This window comes from Plecotus auritus (genome assembly GCF_963455305.1).
Source record: "Plecotus auritus genome assembly, chromosome: 9".
Lineage (NCBI taxonomy): Eukaryota > Metazoa > Chordata > Mammalia > Chiroptera > Vespertilionidae > Plecotus > Plecotus auritus.
Genome location: NC_137783.1, coordinates 15,124,480 through 15,147,148, shown reverse-complemented (window position 1 = coordinate 15,147,148; position 22,669 = coordinate 15,124,480). Strand labels below are relative to the sequence as shown.

The following is a 22,669-nucleotide window of genomic DNA, read 5'->3' as shown; positions in this document are numbered from 1 at the left end:
AAAGGGTTTAGGATGATCCGTGGTTTAATGCTACCCATGCAGCTCAGCCCTCGTTGAACTTCTTTGATTGAACGTTACTCGAGATACCTTTCAGAGTGAGCGGAAGGTGATGGCAAAGGCAGGGCATCACTTTCTTCTTTTCTTGTTAGACTCTATTCCTGGCACTACCTGTTTCTCCCCTGACAACACTTCTATTTACAACTAGAAGGATGGGCTGTCAGGAGGGCTATACACCATTCTTTTTCCTTTTTGAGAATTTTTATAAGAGTTTAACTGAGCCAAGCTGCTGACAATTGCCAGGAAGCAAGATCTCAAACCCTCCCTCCATACGCCATTCTTATGCCTTCCCTCTGGTGAAGCAGTATCATGTTCAAGCCACAGAGGAGATAGAGAACATGGGAAACAATAGGTATTCAGAATAAGTAGCTGGGAAAATCTTGTGTAGAACTGAGAGTAGCTTCAAGCTAATAATTCACAAGTCATCATTCCTGAAACAGAACCCAGGCTGGCAAATACCTAAACTATCATATAAAATTCTTAAGCCTGAATGCTGTTCAGTCACATGCCCTAATATAGATATAGAACTGAGACTACTAGCTCAAAAGAAGTGCCAGAGAAAGGCACAAAAGCCAAAGGAAATCCATATGGGGATTCTCCGAGGGCAACACTGACTCTGTGATAGAAAAACAAATACATCAAATGGACTCAATGAAGCCAAGATTAGCCTGAGGAAGGAAAGGTGTGTGAATTTATCAGCTCCTGTAACATGGCTCAGAGAAAAATGGGAAAACAAACCGAGGCAGTGACTCAACAGGGACAGCTTTAGACCGGAATGAGACTCCCAGACACTACCAATTGTGTTAGGGACCTGGGGCAGGTAGACATTGGGTTCATATGTCAGAGCCTGGTCCCTGCAGAACCCCAGTGTGGGCCTGACTTAAGCGTCTTTAAAGTTTATGCAGAAATAAGTACACTGTAGAGAAATGACTATAGTAAAACCTATTTTTGTGCACCACTGTAAGTACTATAAGCCTGTGTGTGTTTGAACAGAGGAAGGTGCCAGCAGATATAACCCAGCCTGTTAACAATGGCTGAGGGGGAAGGGAGGTGAGGGGCAGGGAGAGCAGCAGGTTTAAGAGAGAGGGGGGACAAATGAGGGGAAGAAAAGATTTCACCAGATTTAACAGGGGGTGGAGTATTGTATAGCACAAGAAACAGTAAAAAAACAAACAAACAAAAAACACCACTATTCGGTCTCTACTATCACTGTAAACATGTAAATATCGGTTAAGTATATGAGAACTAATTGGAAGGTAACACAAATATAGGTTAGATTGATGACTTTAATAGTGGATTTCAGTTATTATTTTAATGCTCTTTGGAACACAAGTAAGATTAAAAACATTAAGAACATTAAATGACAGAAACAAAAATCAGATATTTCAGTCTTCTCAAGGCGAAATATATTTAGGTGGTGGGAGGGGGGAAGAGCATGAAGTAAAAGTAGCCCACCACTGTCTTGAGCAACCCTTCCCGAGGTAGGAATAGACTCAGGTTAGTAGGTGTAGACTCAGGTTAGTAGGTGTACAATCAGGTTAGCGAGGTCTTGACCAGAAGCAGGAAAGGAGACAACTAAGGTGCAATGTACCCGGGCCGTCAAACAAAACATCCCATCAGCCTGTGGACATGAGCATATGGAGAGAAGTGCTATCTAACTTGTACTTATTCAATCCAAATTCTGCCATGTGACTTCTTTCATAAAGTGTGCAAGTAAGATTGTTCTACAACATCTCCTGATGGTCATTAAGGGAGAAGAGAAAGAGAACATTTCTTGAAACTCTACTGAGCCAGAAATAATAACAACTGCTGTCTATATAGTATCTCATTTAATCTTCAACCATAGAAGAGTCAGACTTAAAAGACAGCTAAGATTTGCGTAGCGTCACAAGACGAGGTTGAACCAAGCTCTTCTTAACTCCAAGTTCCTCACTCCTACTACTTGTTCACAGACTCTCAACTATTCTATTGCGCTCCTTCTCAGGTGGGTGCTGAAGAATGGAGACACTCACATGTGAAACCAAACAGCTTTTGTAAGCTGCAGTAACTGAAACCCTTTCCGGCAGGGGTCCTCAAACTACGGCCCGCGGGCCACATGCGGCCCGCCCAGGACATTTATCCACTCCACCAGGTGCCGCTGCCTGTCCTGCTTAGCAGCTGACTCGTCCCGGGCCCGCAGTGCGCATAGGAATTTGTTCATAGTTTGTTTTTTTTTAAACTATAATCCGGCCCTCCAACGGTCTGAGGGACAGTGAACTGGCCCCCTGTTTAAAAAGTATGAGGACCCCTGCTTAGAGGAATGCCAACATGCATCAAATTCTTATTAAGAAATGATGCAAGAGGAGCCCAGTGTAATATGCCAGGTCTACAGATGACCATGGAAGTGTAAGGTGTGCCTGCAAAGATCCCGGTTGACATATATATGAGTGAGATAAGTCTAGACAGGAATCAAATACTGTATCTGTACTGGACCTGCTATTTTATAACACTAAACTGAGCCCTTCTGGTACAGGCACATCAGTCTATGATAAAAGGAAGTTGAACATGCATGTTCTCATTCTGGTCCTCTTTGGTATCCCTTCCAGGAGGCACTACTCTGGCTGAAAGCTGGGGCTGCCTCACTAAATCCACTGGCAGATAGTCTTTCCTGGGTGTCTGGTTCGAATCATACCCTATGAGCTTCTATTCCTTTTCAAAACTGAGCCCTGGAAAACAGTATCAAAATATCTAGATATCACATAATCGCGGAATACAGAGTCAGCCTCCTCCTCCTCTTGCCTATTCAGAGATGGCTTTATAGCACAGGTATCTCTCCAAGTGCCCAGATCTCCAAGCTTCTCTGAAAGCAAAGGCCACTGTGAACTTGGACACCCTGACCTGGAGGGAGAACATTCACAACAGTGAGGAGGGCAGTGCACAGAGACCTCAGGTGTGACAAAGCCAGGGAGACCAGACTAAGGACCCACCAAATCATCTGAATGGATACATGATATGTCACTTTTTCTCTGATGAAATGCAGATGGCTGGGCTCTTCTTTGAGGACTCTGATCCTTGGGACTTGCCTAGCTCTCCATATCAAGAACTTCCCGCTGGAACATCAAAATGATTTAAATCTTCACTTGCAAATAAGCCATAGCACCATGTGTTTGAATGCACAGCAAGCTTTGTAAGTTCCTTTTTGTGTCTTCTGTACTTGGTGTCTGGCTTAGAATGGAACAGAATGCCTACCATACGGCAGGAGGAACACTTGGCTTGTGTGAGCAGATAAATGACTATGATCCAAAGCCTCTTTACTCCATCTAGACGTTGTGGTGTAGTGACGTCAGGACCTTGGCCCCTTGTATTTTGGAAACAGTTTTCAGGTGATAAAGGACATTGCTATCCTGATACCATTGCATGGTAGCATTAGAAATCACCTCAGCAGGCTTTGGCAGGAAAACTATGGCGCTGCCAAATGACTGAACTCTTACAAATGCTTTTGAATGACTGTAAAAAAATCACTCTAAAAGTAAAACAGTATGATATGTAATAGAGAAAATTTTGTAATAGAGCAAAATTTACACTGTAAACAAAAGAGCAGAAGGAAAATTTCTTTAGGAATATACCTATGCAATGAATTTTTCTTGGCAGTAAAATATATAATAGAAATATGTTAGTCTTATTAGAAAATAAAAATAAAGAGAAAAGGCATGGTGTCTCATTGAGAAAATGTAAACAATAAATAAAATGAAGGGGAAAAATTCAAATCACCCATAATCTTACCACCCAGAGATTATATTAACAGATTAGTGGATACCATATTAGCCAATGCGAATGCACCACCAGCACCACCATAGTAACACTGGGATCATTGTACTGTTTTATTTTATGCTGTCACTGAACTAAAACTCCCAGTAATGAGATAGGTTTTCTCTTTGCTTGTCAAGGCAGACTGAAGTTCTTTGCAAACATCTATTCCCTGAAACCCTAGAGAATAGCAATGCACCAATGGCTGTGGACCAGTATTAAGGGGAGAGGAAAGTGGAGTCTTAGAAAGAGTTCAAACCAATCCAACCGGAACTTCAGACACTAGGCCTCTGGCTAAAGACAACCTATATTGCCTGTCTCATTTCCTTTCTTCCTTTTTAAATGGCAGCAACAAGAAAGAAGAAATGAAGAGGCTCAATTACCTTTCTAGAGTCAAAGAGAAGAAAGCTGAATGAAGTAAGGAATAATACATGAGAAAGCCTCTGAATCCCCATGGCTCATTGAAATCAGCTCTTGCTCCTTTGTGTGGAAGGAGAAAAGAGCTGAGGTTTCTCACTCAGATCTGGGCTGGCTTAGACACTAACACCTGCCTAGACATCACATTGCCTGCTACCTTTTTGTGCTATCTCTAACAGCCCCAATTCTTCTTCAGATGAAAAAGTAGGTCACAGTCTTTCAGGATTTCGACCAAAGAGCGTCTCACAGAAAATTTCAGCGGGAGTCATCTTCCCTACCATCGGAGGGCTGGCAGCGCCCTGCAATATTTATGAAGTGTTATTACATTATGGTCACTCCCATGCTGCCATACATCTGTCACCGTATGTGGAGCTACCGATCATTGAAATCCATCTAACGAGGACACAACCTCACATCTTGAAGTTAAATCTCACAGAAGCAATACTCATGAATTTGCCTTATTAAGTTTCAGTCTTTGTATGTAAATGAAAGTATTAAAACAATGAGATACAGATCAAAGTCTTCATTTTAGTCTCTCGCCTCAGATTTAATTTAAAAGTCTTAAATTATGCAGCGAATTGCATCTCTTTATTCTTATGGCTGTTTAAAATGTATTTAATTATCTTCCCTAACACGCAGAGACTACTTCTGCCTAGCAGTCCTCTCAAATGAATGCATTCCAAATCGGTTTTGCTGAGTTCTTAAGAATAATTAGGCCCTTCACCATCCATCCTGTGCCTTCAGGGTCTTGCATTGGATTTCTCTGGGAAGCCGAGTGATTGCCTTGAACGTCTATAGGCTCATTAGGTGCTCGTTAGTGGACCAGAGGACATCCATCTTCAGCAAGTCTCCAGACAGAGTGATGCCACCCCTCACCAAATGCTTGAGTCTCAGAAAACACTTTTGATCAGCTTCCTGAAATTCAGGTGTAATTGGAAAACGGCTTCTTTGACACAATTTTATGGACTCTTCCTCTCCTCTCTAGGTTGGTCCCTTGTTCAACTGTTCTTATTCCTTAAAGATGCATGAATGCATTGGTGGTAGTGGTGGTGGTGGTGGTGGTGGTGTGTGTGCATGCATGCGTGCGCGTGTGTGTTTTTCTCTTGAATCTCGAATGGAATCAAGGCTGGCTCCTTTACCAGTATATTGGAGAGAAGCATAAAAGCAGCAGGGATGAGGTTCCTGACAAGGGACCTTTTTATCAACTTCAATAGTTATGTGGTTCTTGGAGTAATACACCAGGTGAGCCATGCCGTGGGATTTGAAGGCATTGGGTTATGGAGTCACTTTTGTCACTTAGATGTGGCAGGTGGCCTCACATGCTATTAGCAGGAAGGGGTTCTGCTTCTGGCACATGTCAAAATCTGAAAAATTCTGACTTGGGTACACCTTTTTGTATATAGAGGTACAAGCTAGCATCACTGTGCTTAGCCTTTGATTATCTTTGGTCAATAAGAAGTTTTCTTCTTGGTTCTGGTTTTAGCAAGATTTTCATTGATATTCTTGTTAGAATTAGGACATAGGCTAGTAAAGAATAAAGGAAAGGATTTAGGTTTCAGAGCAAGACTTTAATAGCTTTTGGATGTTATTCAAATTGTAAGCGGTTTTTTTCCTTTAAATTTTGGGCTTTGTGACCACCCTGGAAGCCTATCCAAACCCGCACACATTGAGTTCCTATCAATCTCTGGGGCACAGTGTGTAGAGACGCTAGAGCTGCAACCAGGAATGGCATGGCTCCTACCTTAGTAATTATTTGTAATTTATTGGGGGGGGGGGTGCTAAAATATTGTTACAATATAATGTAGTAAATTAGTTTTTCATTTTGTTTTAAATGGACACAAAATATGTATGTTCTATTTCATGTGGTGAGTTTTTTTTTTTTATTTAAAACTTGATATAGCAGGTCTTAGTTAACCTAAAACATGATTTCCACCAACTGAACTATGTATACTCATAAATGAGAAGTACATGGTTTGAAATGAAATATTTGTTAAAGCACAAATAAACACACACACAAGGCTAACTACTTGGTGGGGCAGGTGACTCCTCAGGTCTCTAATGCTTTAGTTGGCATGCACACGAGATGGAGCCTACATGGAGGGGTTTGTATGCAAAGAAAGGAGGGTGGAATCAGCCTCTAGCCCAGCCTAGCCCTATGGACAGAGACAAGCCTTGCAGGAGAAAGAGAAACCATGAGACACTGGCACAATCATTGGTGCCAAAGTGACAAAATAGCATACCGACGTGGAGAGGTGAGCCTTCTGCTCACTTCTGCATTAATCACACTGTAGTGTCATAGCAGAGTGTAGCAGAGGGCTCTTGGTCTCTCTGGCACTGGAGGACCTTCTGCTTTAGGGCATCAGAAGCATGGCATATATCCCTACTGTTATGAAGAATACGCATGAGGTAAGGGGGCATGTTTAAGACATTATATTCAAAGTAAACTGAGGAGCATCAAATTAAAATGAGAAATCGACTCTTAGAGATTTTGAGGAGGACATGGAAACTCCATGTATTGCCAGTGACATATGTCAGGGATTTTTGTTTCTTTTTTTGTTGTTGTAGTTCTAGATTAAATCTTAAAAATATTATAGCATGATTAGGTTTGGATGGTAAACTCCTTGAGTGCTGCCTTCATAGTCTGTGCTTTCCGATTATCTTTAAAATAAATCAAACTGTGTCAGATACACAGTAGCCATTCAATGAAGGCATGGTCTTGCACAGAGGCAGAAACCCAAGAGAGAATTTGGCTTCTCTTTTGGTTTAAATAGTTTTTAACAAACTGATCCCAAGCATGAACCTTCTCAGACAATCAGGGGGAAATCTTGGGTTAGATATGGACTAGTGTCTAAGAATATAGGAGCAGCCATAGACCAACCTGGCTAGGACACTGTTCATTTTTTTTTAATTGATTTTTTACAGAGAGGAAGGGAGAATGATAGAGTTAGAAACATTGATGAGAGAGAAACATCAATCAGCTGCCTCCTACACACCTCCTACTGGGGATGTGCCTGCAACCAAGGTATATGCCCCTGACCAGAATCAAACCTGGGACCCTTCAGTCCGCAGGCCAACGCTCTATCCACTGAGCCAAACCGGTTAGGGCAGGACACTGATCATTTTACCTATACTTTCTATTCCTTGATCTCTGTCACTCCCTGTCCCCAGCCAAGCATTTCTAGGGAGCCTTACCAACCACATAAAGTTCTTTCCCAGAAAATGGTTATTTCCACAATAGAAACACAATGGACAGGCAAGATACCATGGAGCCTGGATTTGACTCCCAGATCTACAATTCAGTCACTTTGTGGTATTAGGCAAGTTACTTTGCCTTTCTGTGCCTTAGCTGGGTCATCTCTAAAATGACAATGATGACAATCTCTACTCATTTAGGGCTGCTGTGAGATTGAAATGAGACAATCGGTGAAAGCATGCACAAACCAGACCACTGTCAGTGCTCAATAAGTGTGGCCTATCTGAATTGTCATGGTTCCATATTTCAGTGCTATCCAGCTACTCAGGGACATCCTGCTTCTCTTTACTCTGCACAAATTATCACACGCATCATCCATGCTTACGTATATAATCCAGAGGTGGAATCTAATGGAAACAAAAAAGCCAAAACTGATGAACAAAATAGAGCCAGAGACATGGAAGTAAGGGAAAGACTGAGGAATCTCAGAGAGAAAAGTGGAGGTGGGGGGGCGCCTGGGAAGAGATTAACCAACTCATTTATATCCCTATATGCATAACCCATGGACACAAACAATAGTGAGGTGAAGCCTGGGAGGGCAGCAGGATCCAGGTGGAGGGGGTCAATTGGAAACAGGAGGACATCTGTAATACTTTCAACAATTCAACAATAAAGATAAATTTAAAAAAATAATCTAGAGATCAATAGAGAAACTGAAGTTGTTTCTGTAAGAGGAGCTGGTGAATCATTAACACAGAATCCTATGGTCAGACGTGAGGCCTCCAGGGCCTCCTGATGTGGGTGCAGGCCTCTGGGCTTGGTATTCTGCACCAGTTGACAAGAGCATCAAGGGGCTAAGTCTGACAGCGAAGGCAGCAGATTTCCTCCCTGCTGTTGTAGCTGTACCCACTCAACTGGAATGACCTGACTTATTTTTTTTTTCCTTTCTTGTGCTCAGAAGGCATGCATTTGCATATCTTAGAACCAGATTCCTCAATCTGTTCCCACATCACTCAGCCAAGTTAGAGGTGCCCGATAATCTTACAAGGAAAGCAAAGCTGTACTGATGAAGTCTGGCCTCTGCCCATGGAGGGTGCACTCCATTTGTACAAAGGCTGCAGCTGACCAGGAGTGAGTTCTTGTTTCAGATCTGGTTCTACTGTATTCTTAGAAAGAAAACAGAAACCTAAGCCTGCCTTCTAATACTATTTTACCCGTATCACTTAGATATTGTCCAGTAACCCAAGGAGGGAAAAAAAGCACAGAATATCATGCTGCTTCTGTGTGCTTCCCTTCCCTCTGAAAGGCAACCTTGTCAGTCCCAGTTGCCATGGTTGGCCCCCAAACCAACTGTGATTGTCCCATCCCTGTGAGTCCATAAGAGCTGTTGAGCCGAGGAGGAAAAAATGGCGATGGAATAGACAGACGTGTCCCAAGGCTTATCCCGGAGCAGATAGAAAGAACAGCTGAGGGTCGCACGGGGCGTGTTTGTTGGTGAGTTAAGGGACAGCTATACTTCAGGAGATGGTGGGGGGCTGCTGGATGGGGCTCCCCTGACTGGGCAGCTCCCACTGCTGCTGGGTTCCCTCCCAGAGCGACCAGCTTAGACTCAGAGACCGCACCATCTTGAAGGGAAAAGTGAATGTTATCGGAAGCCTGAAAATCTACAACTGCGGCACCCACCAAACAGCTGAAAACCCCAAAGCACCAGTCCCCAGTTGGTGCAAACAAAGGGATTCAGAGGAGCTCTACACTCCACCACGGAAATGTCAGATTTCGCCTGGGATAAGGTGAGGTCTCTACTCCTGGCTGGAGAGAGAAACATGTGCACTGCGGGAGCTGGAGGACCGGGGGAAGTCTGCGCCTAGAAAAATCGTGGCTGTTGGGGCTGGCATGATCCGTGAATGTGGAAGGGGGTCCTCAGAGCTGCTAACAGAAAGGAACTCTTAAAATCAACCCATTTTGGTCTGATGCAAAAGGGCAGCCTAAAAATTTTACAAGTGTGCCGGATGCTTAGACCCAAGGGGATAAAAAAAGACTGCACAGACTTGCACGCAGACCCAGAGTTCGCACACTTACACTGGCTCTTTTTTGTTGTTTGTTTTTTTGTTTTTTCTTTTTCCTTTAAATCCTTGCTTCTGATTACTAAGCCCAATACATAGGATGACCCAATTGGGGACACCCTAGGAGACTGCAGGGGAAAGTTGTTTTTCTGGAACCTGGGGATCAGAACAGGGAATAACCATCAGAAAACCAGCTCTGGGGCAACGGACTCCCACAAACCAGTATTGAATGCCACAGAGAAAGCAGGATCTAAGCACCGGCTAGAGATGACCTATAGACCCGGAGGTCAATCCAGAAACACTGCCACCCAGGGGTTGAATCACAAATTGACTCTTGTGTAAACACGAATAAAGGAATACAAGAAATTAAAACACACTGCCTGCTTAAAAATCAGGACTGGCTTACAACACTGAAGAGCAGTGGAACACAGGGAACTGCAAGGAAACAGGTGTGCCAAACAGAACAGTAGAGGAAGTGAATGACCTTCACTACTGCACATTTTATTTTTTTTCATCTTTTACTTAAGAAACTATTTTTTTCCCTCACTTTATTTTACCTTTTTAATTATTACATTTTTATTTTCAATCAGTATTATTACTACTACTATTTTACCTTTTTTTAAAAAAAAATTTCTTATTTTCTCTTCATTTTACTTTGGGGTTAGTGTTCTACATTCTATTTTCATCTTCCCTTTAGCATCATTTTACTCTTTCTCAACTTTACCTTTATGCCATCACTCTCTTCCTAACTTTTCCCCTTTTGTTGTCCTGTTTCTCTTACCCTTTCCAGCTTTAGATTTTCCCTATTCTTTCTTTTTACCCCCATTAAAATCTCACCCTACTTATATATCTAATTTCCAATTCCCTGTTCCAAGTCCATACACACCTCTCTCTTCTCTGTCTTTACTATCCAAAATATTGTTTTTCTCTCTGTACTTTTGTTGTTGTTTGCTTGATTGTTGATTATATCGATTTTTTATGCTTGTTTGTGAGATTGTTTTGCTTATTTTTTTGTTGTTTTGTTTTGCTTTTGTTTGTTTGTTTGTTTGTTTGTTTTTGCTTCTGTTATCCCGCACCTCGCTTGATATCAGTTGTTCTTTGTAGTTTGTTGCTGGCATTTATTGGGATTAGTGGCTGTTCTATTGGAGTTTTCTCTCCATATATATAGTTTGTTCCCCTCTTCTTCCATATTCTCTTTCTTTTCTCTCTTACTTTTTTTTTTCCTTTTCCCAATTTCATTTTTGCACTTGTTTCTTTCTTTTTTTTTCTTTTCTCTTCTTCTTTCTCTCCTATCCTCTAATTTGCCTTTCTCTGGTGGTCACCTATATTTGGGGTTGTTAATATCGTGAATACATTTCTGTTCAGTGCCTTGTGTGTTTTACCTGGTTGTGTTGTATTTTGTGCCTTTAAATCAACGCCGGAGAGAGAGAACTACATAACCAGACACCAGGAGAAGAGAGAACATGGGGAGACAAAAAAACAGCCCGCATATGAAAGAAAAGCAGGCATCACCAGAAAAGGAAGTAAACGAAATGGAGGCAAGCAACCTGCCAGAGAAAGAATTCAGAGAAATGGTAATAAGGTGGCAGAAAAGAATAGAAGACAAATTCGAAAATATGTGTAAGAAGAAATAGGAAATGAAAAATGACATCGCTGCTGTAAAAAACTCAATAGAAAGAATCAAGAGTAGACTAGAAGAAGCAGAGGACCGTATCAGTGAGCTAGAAGACAAGGTAGGAAAAAATACACAAGTAGAGCAGCCTCTAGAAAAAAAAATTAAAAAGCAGGAGGAGAGCCTAAGGGAACTTTGGGACAACACAAAACAAAACAACAGCCACATAATAGGAGTTCCAGAAGGAGAGGAAACTGAGCAAGGAATAATGACAGAAACTGTTTGAAGAAATAATGACAGAAACTTCCCTAATATAGGGAAGAAAAAACCCACACAAATCCAAGAAGCTCACAGAGTCCCAAGCAAAATGAACCCCAAAAGACCGACGCCAAGGCACATTATAATTAAATTGGCAAACACCAACGACAAAGTAAGAATCTTAAAAGCAGCCAGAGAAAGACAGAAAGTTACCTACAAAGGAACCCACATCAGACTAGCTACTGATTTCTCAACAGAAACTTATCAGGACAGAAGGGAATGGAACGATATATACAAAGTCATGCAAAGAAAGGGTCTGAATCCAAGAATACTGTACCCAGAAAGGCTATCAATCAAAATTGAAGGAGAAATCAGGAGCTTCACAGACAAAAGAGGAATAAGGGAATTTATTACCACCAAACCAGCAATCCAAGAAATGCTAAAGGGTCTGCTGTAAAAAAAAGAAATAGGAAGCGAAGAAGGAACACAGGGGTAAGGAATAAAAATGGCGACAAATAAGCACCTATCAATAATAACTTTAAATGTAAATGGATTAAATGCCCCAATCAAAAGACATAGGGTAACGGATTGGATAAGAAAACACGACCCATATATCTGCTGTCTACAAGAAACCCACCTCAGAAAAAAAGAAACACACAGACTGAGGGTGAAAGGATGGAAAAAGTTTTTTCAGGCGAATGGAAATGAAAAAAAAAAGCTGGAGTAGCAATATTTATATCTGACAAATTAGATCTCAAAGTGAAGGACATAACAAGAGATAAGGAAGGCCACTTCATAATACTAAAGAGAGCAATCCAACAACAGGAAATAACTCTGGTAAACATATACGCACCCAATAGAGAAGCACCCAAATAAGAAAAAAAAAAAACTCCAGGAGGATATAAAGGGAGAGATTGACAGCAATATAATCATAGTAGGAGACTTTAATACCCCACTATCACCATTGGACAAATCCTCTAAACAAAAAATCAGCAAAGAAACATCAATCCTAAATGACTCACTAGACCAGATGGAATTAATTGACATCTTCAGAACATTTCACCCCAAAGCTACAGAATATACAATCTTCTCAAGTGCACATGGGTCATTTTCAAAGATAGACCATATGTTGGGTCATAGGCAAAGTCTCTTCAAATTCAAGAAGATAGAAATCATATCAAGCATCTTCTCAGATCACAGTGGCATAAAACTGGAAATCAACTACAATAAAAACAATCCAAAAAAATCAAACACATGGAGACTAAACAGCATGCTATTAAACAATGACTGGGTTACCAGAGGGAACAAGGAAGAAATAAAAAGCATGATGGCAACAAATGACAATGAAAACACAATCCAAAATCTATGGGACACAGCAAAAGCAGTCTTGAGAGGGAAGTTCATAGCTCTACAAGCCTACTGCAAAAAACAAGAAACAATGGTAATAAATTACCTAGCCCTACAACTCAAAGAGTTAGAAAGAGAACAACAAGAAAAGCCCAGTGTAAGCAGAAGGAAGGAAATAATAAAGATCAGAGCAGAGATAAACGACATTGAGACCAAAAAAACAATACAAAAAATCAACAAAACCAAGAGCTGGTTCTTTGAAAGGATAAACAAGATTGATGAACCTCTAGCCAGACTCACCAAGAAGCAAATAGAGAAGACCCAAATAAACAAAATCAGAAATGAAAGAGGAGAAATAACAACAGACCCCACTGAAATACAAAGGATTGTTAAAAAATACTATGAACAACTCTATTCCAAGAAAATGGACAACCTGGAGGAAATGGACATATTCCTAGAAAAATATAACCTTCCAAAACTCAATCGGGAAGAATCTAAACATCTCAATAGGCCAATAACTATGTAAAAAATTGAAGCAGTCATCAAAAAGCTTTCAGCAAACAAAAGCCCGGGGCCAGACGGCTTCACAGGGGAGTTTTACCAAACATTCAAGGAAGAACTAAAACCTATCCTCCTCAGACTATTCCAAAAAACTCAAGAGGAAGGAAAACTTCCAAGCTCATTCTATGAAGCCAGCATCACCCTAACACCAAAACCAGATAAAGACAACACAATGAAAGAGAATTACAGGCCAATATCCCTCATTAACATAGATGCCAAAAGCCTCAACAAAATTCTAGCAAATCGGATCCAGCAGTATATCAGAAAGATCATAAACCATGACCAAGTAGGATTTATGCCAGGAATGCAAGTTTGGTACAATATCTGCAAATCAATTAATGTGATACATCACATAAACAAATTGAGAGATAAAAATCACATAGACATATCAATTGATGCAGAAAAAGCATTTGACAAAATCCAACATCCTTTCTTGATAAAAACTCTCAACAAGATGGGAATAGAAGGATCATACCTCAATATAATAAAAGCCATATATGATAAACCCACAGCTAACATCATACGCAATGGGCAAAAACTAAAACCATTTCTCCTAAGAACAGGAACAAGACAGGGATGCCTACTCTCACCACTCCTGTTCGACATAGTACTGGAAGTATTAGTCATTGCAATTAGACAAGAAGAAGAAATAAAAGGCATCCAAATCAGAAAGAAGAAGTAAATCTGTCCTTATTTGCAGATGACATGAGATTGTACATAAAAAACCCAAAAGACTCCATAAAAAAATTAATAGACTTAATAAATGAATTCGGCAATGTAGCAGGATACAAAATTGATGCCAAGAAATCTATGGCATTTCTATACACCAATAGTGAATTTACAGAAAGAGAGATTAAAAAAGCAATCCCATTTACCATCGCACCAAAAAAAATAAGATATCTAGGAATAAACTTAACTAAGGAGGTAAAAGACCTATATGCAGAAAACTACAGGACACTAAAAAAAGAGATAGAGGAAGACATAAACAGAAGGAAGAACCTACCATGTTCATGGATTGGTAGAATCAACATCATTAAAATGTCCATACTACCCAAAGCAATCTATAGATTCAATGCACTCCCCATTAAAATACCAATGGCATATTTCACAGACCTAGAAAGAACTCTCCAAAAATTCATCTGGAATAAAAAAAGACCCCGAATAGCCACAGCAATCCTGAGAAAGAAGAACAAAGTATGTGGGATCTCAATACCAGATTTCAAGGTGTACTACAAAGCCACTGTTCTCAAAACAGCCTGTTACTGGCACAAGAACAGACATATAGACCAATGGAATAGAATAGAGAACCCAGAAATCGACCCAAACCACTATGTGCAATTAATATTTGACAAAGGAGGCATGAACACACAATGGAGTCAAGACAGTCTCTTCAATAAATTGTGTTGGGAAAATTCGACAGATACATGCAAAAAAATGAAACTAGACCACCAACTTACACCATACACAAAAATAAACTCAAAATGGATAAAGGACTTAAACATAAGACGGGAAACCATAAAAATACTAGAGGAATCCACGGGCAGAGAAATCTCAGACATATGCTGAAGCAATTTCTTCACCGATACCGCTCCTAGGGCAATGGAATCTAAAGAAAAAATAAACAAATGGGACTACATCAAAATAAAAAGCTTTTGCACAGCAAAAGAAACCATCAAAACAACAATAAAGACGACTATATGGGAGAACATATTTGCAAATGTTATCGCTGATAAAGGTTTAGTCTTCAACATCTACAGGGAACTTATACAACTTAATAAAAGGAAGATAAATAATCCAATAAAAAAATGGGCAATGGACCTAAATAGAATCTTTTCGAAAGAAGACAGAAGGAAGGCCAAGAGACATATGAAAACATGCTCAAAGTCACTAATTATCCGAAAGATGCAAATCAAAACAACAATGAGGTACCATCTCACACCGGTCAGAATGGCAACCATCAACAAATCAACAAACGACAAGTGCTGGTGAACATGCAGAGAAAAAGGAATCCTCGTGCATTGCTGGTGGGAATGCAGACTGGTGCAGCCACTGTGGAGAACAGTATGGAGTTTCCTCCAAAAACTAAAAATGGAGCTCCCATTTGACCCAGTAATCCCACTTCTAGGATTATATCCTAAGAAACTAGAAACACCAATCAGAAAGGATATATGCACCCCTATGTTCATAGCGGCACAATTCACCATAGCTAAGATTTGGAAACAGCCTAAATGCCTGTCAGCAGATGAGTGGATTAGAAAACTATGGTACATCTACACAATAGAATACTACGCTGCTATAAAAAAGAAGGAATTCTTACCATTTGCAGCAGCATGGATGGACCTGGAGAGCATTATGTTAAGTGAAATAAGCCAGGCAATGAAAGAAAAATACCACATGATCTCACTCATTTATGGAAAATAAAGAACATTATAACCTGATGAATAAAAAGATAGATACAGAGGCACTAAAGCACCAAACATACTGTCAAATTACAGCGGGAAGGCTGGGGAGTGTTGGGGAGGGAGGGAAATAGATCAACCAAAGGACTTATATGCATACATATAAGCACACCAATGGACACATGACACTGAGGGGGTGGGATGAGGGCATGCGACAGGGGGTAGGGGAGGCTGGGGGAAGGTCAATGGGGAAAACAAGGAGATATATGTACTAATATATGTAATATTTTAAACAATAAAAAAAAAACCGAGCTGTTGAGCCAACACTTTCTGTTTGGACTTCCATGGGGAATCTGAAATCTGACCTCTTACACAGTGTGGTGTATGAACTGGCAAAGTTCTTGAGGGAAATACTGCAATGAAAATCATCAAAAAAATGTCTCAGAGAAGATAAAATTATAAACAATAACCAAAAGCAGAATATAATATTTAAATAATAACGTTAAAAATATGTAAATAAAACCCAAAAAGATGTATATAAACTAAAGCAAGATTTCTTGGGGAAAAATCACTGGCTCTGGAAGGCAGAGGGGAGATGGGAATCGGTCCTACCTCTTCCAATTGCACCATGAGAGTGACATTGTGCCCTTGCTCTGCTGTCAACTTTCCATCCGCTGTGACGATCCGGAGACCCCGTGGGGCCTTCCCTGGACACTTCTGTGGTTTGGCCGTGTACTGTTCTCTCACACCATCTGTGCAGTTATTGGAAACCACCTTCCTATACCTACATGGAGAAGAGCTCAAGTCATAATCCAGCTCATTATAATTCAGATCACACTCCCAATGTTTTAAACTGAACCTGCTGCCTAGCCCTGAGGGCTATCACTAACCACATTTCATGTTGCTCTGAGGATTATAAAGAACCCAACAGGAAGACAGATGATCATAGCAGCATATTGGACCTATTACTAGCACTTTCATATGATTCTTTCATTCATTTAGTCAATCAATAAATCATTTCACTTTGGAGCTGTGGGAAATGCGTAGCAGGAGAAGACATGGTCCTTGCCCTCACTAAGTTTATAATCTAGTTGAAGAGATATGTGGATAATCTAGGAGATACTCCAAAGGTTATGGGTTAGAATGAGTAATATGTATCACAAGGGAATTTTCAATTCAGAGAAAGAATAGATTGTTATGGATGACATAGCTTAACATTAGATCTCACAGAGCATGCTATAGTAATGGCATAGTTCAGAAAGTTGGCTAAATTTGATCATTTCTACTCAATATTTCATGTGGGGTTACACTGGCTAAATCATTGAAACTTCATATTAAGGAGACTTCACTCTGCAGATTCAGTCAATCCTTCCTACACTTTTGCTTATTTCTTCTTGTTTTCGCTTTAATACAGTAATAAATTATCCTATTAAGTTTACCTTAATTGATCAGAGTCATAATAAATTAAATCTGTGGTTTTAGGATGATTAACCTTTAAGGTTCAGTGTTACCTATTCAGCATCTTTTTTGTGTGGTGGTCCACAGTAACCATTTTATGTATTCATATATAGGATGCCCCCCCCCCCCGCCCAATGTATGCACATACATTTTTTTGATAGCTCAATTGATGCTTTCTTTTCAGATGTAACCCATTGGAATTAATAATTATTCAAAGTGTGTATACATTTTGGGGGACACCCTGTATTTGATTACCCAAGACTAGTGTCTATAATTAGTGGTAGAGCTCAAACTGGAAACAAAGCCCCAGATCTTCCACTCTTCAAGACCAGGTATGAAGGGCCACATAGTAAATGCTTTAGCTTTGCAGGCTATATGGTCTTTGTGACAAGCGTTGAACTCTTTGGTTGTAGCATGAAAGTGAACATGGAATGAATGCAGCTGGGTTAAAAAAAAAACACAAAAAAAACACCTTTATTTATAAAAACTGTCCGTGGATTTGGCTTGCAGGCTATTGTTTTCCAACCCCTTCAGAGCTAACCAAAGTCCTTCCCTTGGTTTCCCAGTCTCAGAATTTACTACCTAAGTCCATGGTTGAGAAAGTCAAATTAAATACTGTCTGAGAAAGTGCTCTGACCACTCTGGGTCACTACAAGGTCAATTATTAATCTTTAACTTACCGTGTAAGGTAGTTGTATGGATTAAATGGATTAATGTACACAGAGTACTTAAAACCACCCTGACAATTAGCAAGTGCTGGTGAAATGTTGTTTTCATTTAATAATAAAAATGTTACCAATTATTTTTATTTAATAATAGAGGCCCAGTGCACAAAATTCGTGCATGTGGGGTGTCCCTCAGCCCAGCCTGCACCCTCACCAATCTGGGACCCCTCAAGGGATGTCCAACTGCCCGTTTAGGCCTGATCCAGGTAGGATCAGGCCTAAACGGGCAGTCGAATATCCCTCTCACAATCCAGGACTGCTGGCTCCCAACTGCTTCCCTGCTTGCCTTCCTGATTGCCCCTAACTGCTTCTGCCTGCCAGCCTGATCACCCCCTAACCCTAACCCCTGCCAGCCTGATTGATGCCTAACTGCTCCCCTGCCAGCCTGATTGCCCCTAATTGCCATCCCCTGCAGGCCTGGTCACCCGTAAATGCCCTCCCCTGAAGGCCTGGTCACCCCTAACTGCCCTTCACTGCAGGCCCAGTTGCCCCAACTTCCCTCCTCTGTCAGCCTAGTCTCCCCTAACTGACCTCCTCTGCAGGCTTGATCGCTCCCAACTGCCCTCCCTTGCAGGCCTGGACCCTCCCAACTGCCCTCCCCTGCTGGCCTGATCACCCACAACTGCCCTCCCTTGCAGGCCTGGTCCCTCCCAACTGCCCTCCCCTGCTGGCCATCTTGTGGTGGCCATCTTGTGTCCACATGGGGGCATACATCTTTGACCACATGGGGGCAGCCATTTTATATGTTGGAGTGATGGTCAATTTGCATATTACTCTTTTATTATATAGGATAGAGGCCTGGTGCACGGGTGGGGGCCAGCTGGTTTGCCCTGAAGGGTGTCCCAGATCGGGGGGGGGGGTTCCCTTGGGGCATGGGTTGGCCTGGGTGAGGGGCCTGCGGTGGTTTGCAGGCTGGCCACGCCCCCCAGTGACCCAAGCGGAGGCCCTGGTATCTGGGATTTATTTATCTTCTATAATTGAAACTTTGTAGCCTTGAGCGCAGGCCAGGGCTGTGGAAACTTGCTTCCTCCATCACCGGGGGCAACCCAAGCCTCCTGCTCTCTCCAGCTCCATGGCTGCCGCCATTTTTGTTGGGATTTATTTATCTTCTATAATTGAAACTTTGTAGCCTTGAGTGTAGGCCTGGGCCAGCCAGGGTGGCAGGGAAGCTTGGCTTCCTCCATTGCTGGGGAAACCCAAGCCTCCTGGTTGCTGCAGCTCCTAGGCCGCAGCCATCTTGGTTTGGTTAATTTGCATACTTGCTCCTGATTGGCTGGTGGGCATGGCTTGTGGGTGTAGCGGAGGTACGGTCAATTTATATATTACTCTTTTATTAGATAGGATTATTATTATTTGACCTGTTAACCACCTTCATGTCTTCCAAATGTCCTTAGGATAAGTCACAAATGCCATAAACTTCTGCCAGAAGCCCTCCACAAGCTAACGTCATTCTAATTTTCCTGGACACTTTCTCCCCCACAGCTCATTCTGCTCCAGCCACACCTCTCTTTTCAATCCAATTGAAAGTATTTATTTTCTTCTGCTCTTTTTGCTTCTATGCCCTCCTGTATGCTCCATCACTATCATGCTTTCAGTCACAGCTCATCACCTGTCTTTTCCTGACTATATAGTAAAATAGCAAGATGTAAGAAGTTCCTATTTCTTAAAAATATATATTTTTATTGACTTCAGAGAGAATGGGAAAGGGAGATAGAGATAGAAACATCAATGATGAGAGAGAATCACTGATTGGCTGTCTCTTGCACGCCCCACACTGGGGATCTAGCCTGCAACATGGGTATGTGCCCCGAACAGGAATTGATCTGTGACCTCCTAGTTCATAGGTCAATTCTCAACTAATAAGCCATGCTGGCCAGTGAGAAGTTCATTTAAAAAAATTGATTTTTAGAAACAGAGGAAGGGAGAGGGAGCACAGGAGAGAAATATCAATGTGAGAGCAGAACATTGGTCAGCTGCTGCCTCCTGCATATCCCCTACTGGGGATGGAGTCTGCAACCTGAGCATGTGCCCTACCTGGGAATCAAACCGGCAACCTTTGAGTGCATGGGAAAACACCCAACAAACTGAGCCACACTGGCCAGCGCGAAGTTCATATTTAGAAAGTTCTTATTGCATTGTAGTTTAGTCATAGGGCTAAATTCTTCACAAGACTTTTCTTACTCATCTTCAAAATATCCCTAATAAGGAAGGTATTCTTACTCCTGATATACGGATGAAGATGTTAAGATTCAAAGAAGTTAACTCGTTTTCTCAAGATGACACAGCCAGGACCCCGGACAATTTGTCTCTGGAACACATCTGCTTTTTACTGCTGTGCTATACTGATTCTTTAAATGGGGCAAGGTCATCCCTCCTCTAAACCCTTTAAGGAATCCTTCCGATTGACTTGATAGGAATCATGTATGCCTTGCAGGACTGTCTTCCTGTGTATGACTGTGAACTTTAAGCTCCTTGAAGGCATCATTGTGCCCTGGACATGCAAGCCTGATCATCAGAAAGTCTACACTGGGATGTGGTTCCATTTTAAATATTGAAATAGCCCTTCAGGTACCTCACCCACCAACCCAGCTGTGCGGATCCCTCTCTTTGGAATCCCTGCTTCTCCTTACAATTCAGCAACTGAAGGGTTCACACCTAGCCCAAGTGACAGCCTCAAACCCCTGCTCCTTCACCGAAATCTCTACTCCTTGGATACTAGAGCATAGTGGCATTCTGGTACCAGCAATGCTAGCAAAAAAATAACTGTCAAAGTCACATAGTGATGATGGCGTCCTACTGAATTTAACTGTGCGTCGTAAACTCCCTAGGTATCTGAGGTGAGGCACTACTGGGCAAATGAAAGGCAGATTACAATTTTTAATCACCTAGCATCCAAGTACACCTGTGACTCTCTTGGCGAGTAGCTATAGAGGCTTGGGCTCACCATCGCCACTGTCATCATCATCTAGGGAACATTCCTTTTGTTTGTCTGCGCTCTGCCCCATCGTTGCCTCAGGCTTTCCTGATTGCAGTACAACAGGAGTTCTGCTTAAATCCAAAGCACGGATCCTGCCCCCCCTGGGATTCTGCCACAGAGAAGACTTGGTAATTTTTTTAAATGCTCATTAAAAACCATTCTGAAACTATTTCATTTCCTGGATGAAAATGGAATCGCATTAGCCCTACCAGACCTGTCCTGGAAATTTAGAAGAAAATTGTGCATAAATACACAGTTAATTTACTCAAGTAAGCACACACCTGCTTTTTGCAATACAGAATGCTCCTATTTTCATACCAGCAGCTGTCCCTGGGTCTGAGTTACATAAATGAATAATGCATTTAATATGTTATTAAATGGGGCTGCTGCCTCCACAATAACAAGGCAACTTATGATTATGTTGGACCTAAGCTCTGAATATTGCTGGGATGCATTTAGTGAATAAAGCACTCTTCAGTCTACCAAGAAGAAAAGCGATCTCTAATGGCAGGGGAGTCTGTACAATCACTGGAAAGGAAACATTCTGCAAGCGTGCCTTTGATATTACCGACCACTCATCAGTAGATAGTGTCTTATTACTTCAACAAGCCCGATTCAACTATTCTCTTCTTATCTTGATACTCCCATCACTTTTTCCTTTTTACCTCTAACTTCTTTGATTTTGCTTCTGTTATTCCTGTCAGTTTCAAAAAAGATAAAGGCCAGAGTTTCTCTTTGTGAGAATAAAACTGTTATTTTAGTATTTAGCAGGCTTTTTTTTTAATCTTCTGATTTGGGGCGGAATACAGATGTTAATGACTATTCAGTCTATGCTGAGGTGACAAGATAGTCAAGCTCAGCCCATAGAAATCCTGTCCTCTCTTTAGGATCACTGGGAAGAACTTTTAAAATAAAATGAATGGTGCCCTGGCTGGTGTGGCTCAGTTGGTTGAGCATGATCCCATGCACCAAAAGGTCACCGGTTCCCACATGCCTGGGATGCAGCTCAATCCCCAGTGGCGGGCATGCAGAAGGCAGCAGATCATTGTTTCTCTCCTCCCTTACTCTCTCTAAAATCAATAAAACCATATTTTTAAAAAATAATAAAATAAAAGAATGTCAAGAGAACTCCTCCAGGAATTATGATTTGAGAATTCTGGGCATCTATGTGTTTTTTTGTTTTGTTTTGTTTTGTTTTAAGCCCCCCTCTTGATTCTAGTGTGCATACATATTACAAACCACTACCCAGGTGGTTAAAATGTAGAACCAAATTGCCTGAGTTTAAATTCAGGCTCTTACATACCATATGAACTCGGGCAATTTACACAACCTCTCTCCAATATAAAATAGGGGGAAATTACAGGATTTTTTCATGAAGCTCGTGGGAGGACTAAGTGAGATTATGAATTCAATAGGGCTGAGGATAGAGTCTGGCACATTGTTAAGAACTTAACAAATATTAAAATATCAAAAGTTAGTAAAAATCATTAGTATTTATATAATTAAACATTAACTTGTTATTATCCAGCAAATTCCCTAAAAACGGAAACTATACTTAAAATAGAAGGTATGTTATTATTGCCAATATTCTCTCAAGATCAAATCTGTCCATGTCAATTCTTTTCTTAAAATCATTCAAAACTTACTATGGGCTTATTCATGAAGGGTACAGTTCAGGTCTCAAGTAGAGGCCCATGACCCGGCCCTAATGTAATTTTCTAGCTTAAGCCCTCCCACTGTCCAACACACTTCCCCAGCTCTGGCAAGTTGATGCCTACAAGCCTTCTTCTGCCTGTTCTGTTCATTCTGCCTGGAA

The 22,669-nt window shown here is 41.2% G+C and overlaps 1 protein-coding gene across 4 annotated transcripts in view; it reads right to left on the bottom strand.

The window, feature by feature from the left end:
- SORCS1 (sortilin related VPS10 domain containing receptor 1) overlaps positions 1-22,669 on the bottom strand; it is a gene marked incomplete at its 3' end in the record, with an annotated part of 485,219 nt that overhangs the window by 59,020 nt on the left and 403,530 nt on the right. For all 4 annotated transcript variants that reach the window (XM_080641532.1, XM_080641530.1, XM_080641531.1 and 1 more), the window contains exon 18: positions 16,306-16,477. In XM_080641532.1, coding sequence (XP_080497658.1) covers positions 16,306-16,477 — 172 coding nt within the window. The remainder of the gene's footprint in view (positions 1-16,305; positions 16,478-22,669) is intronic.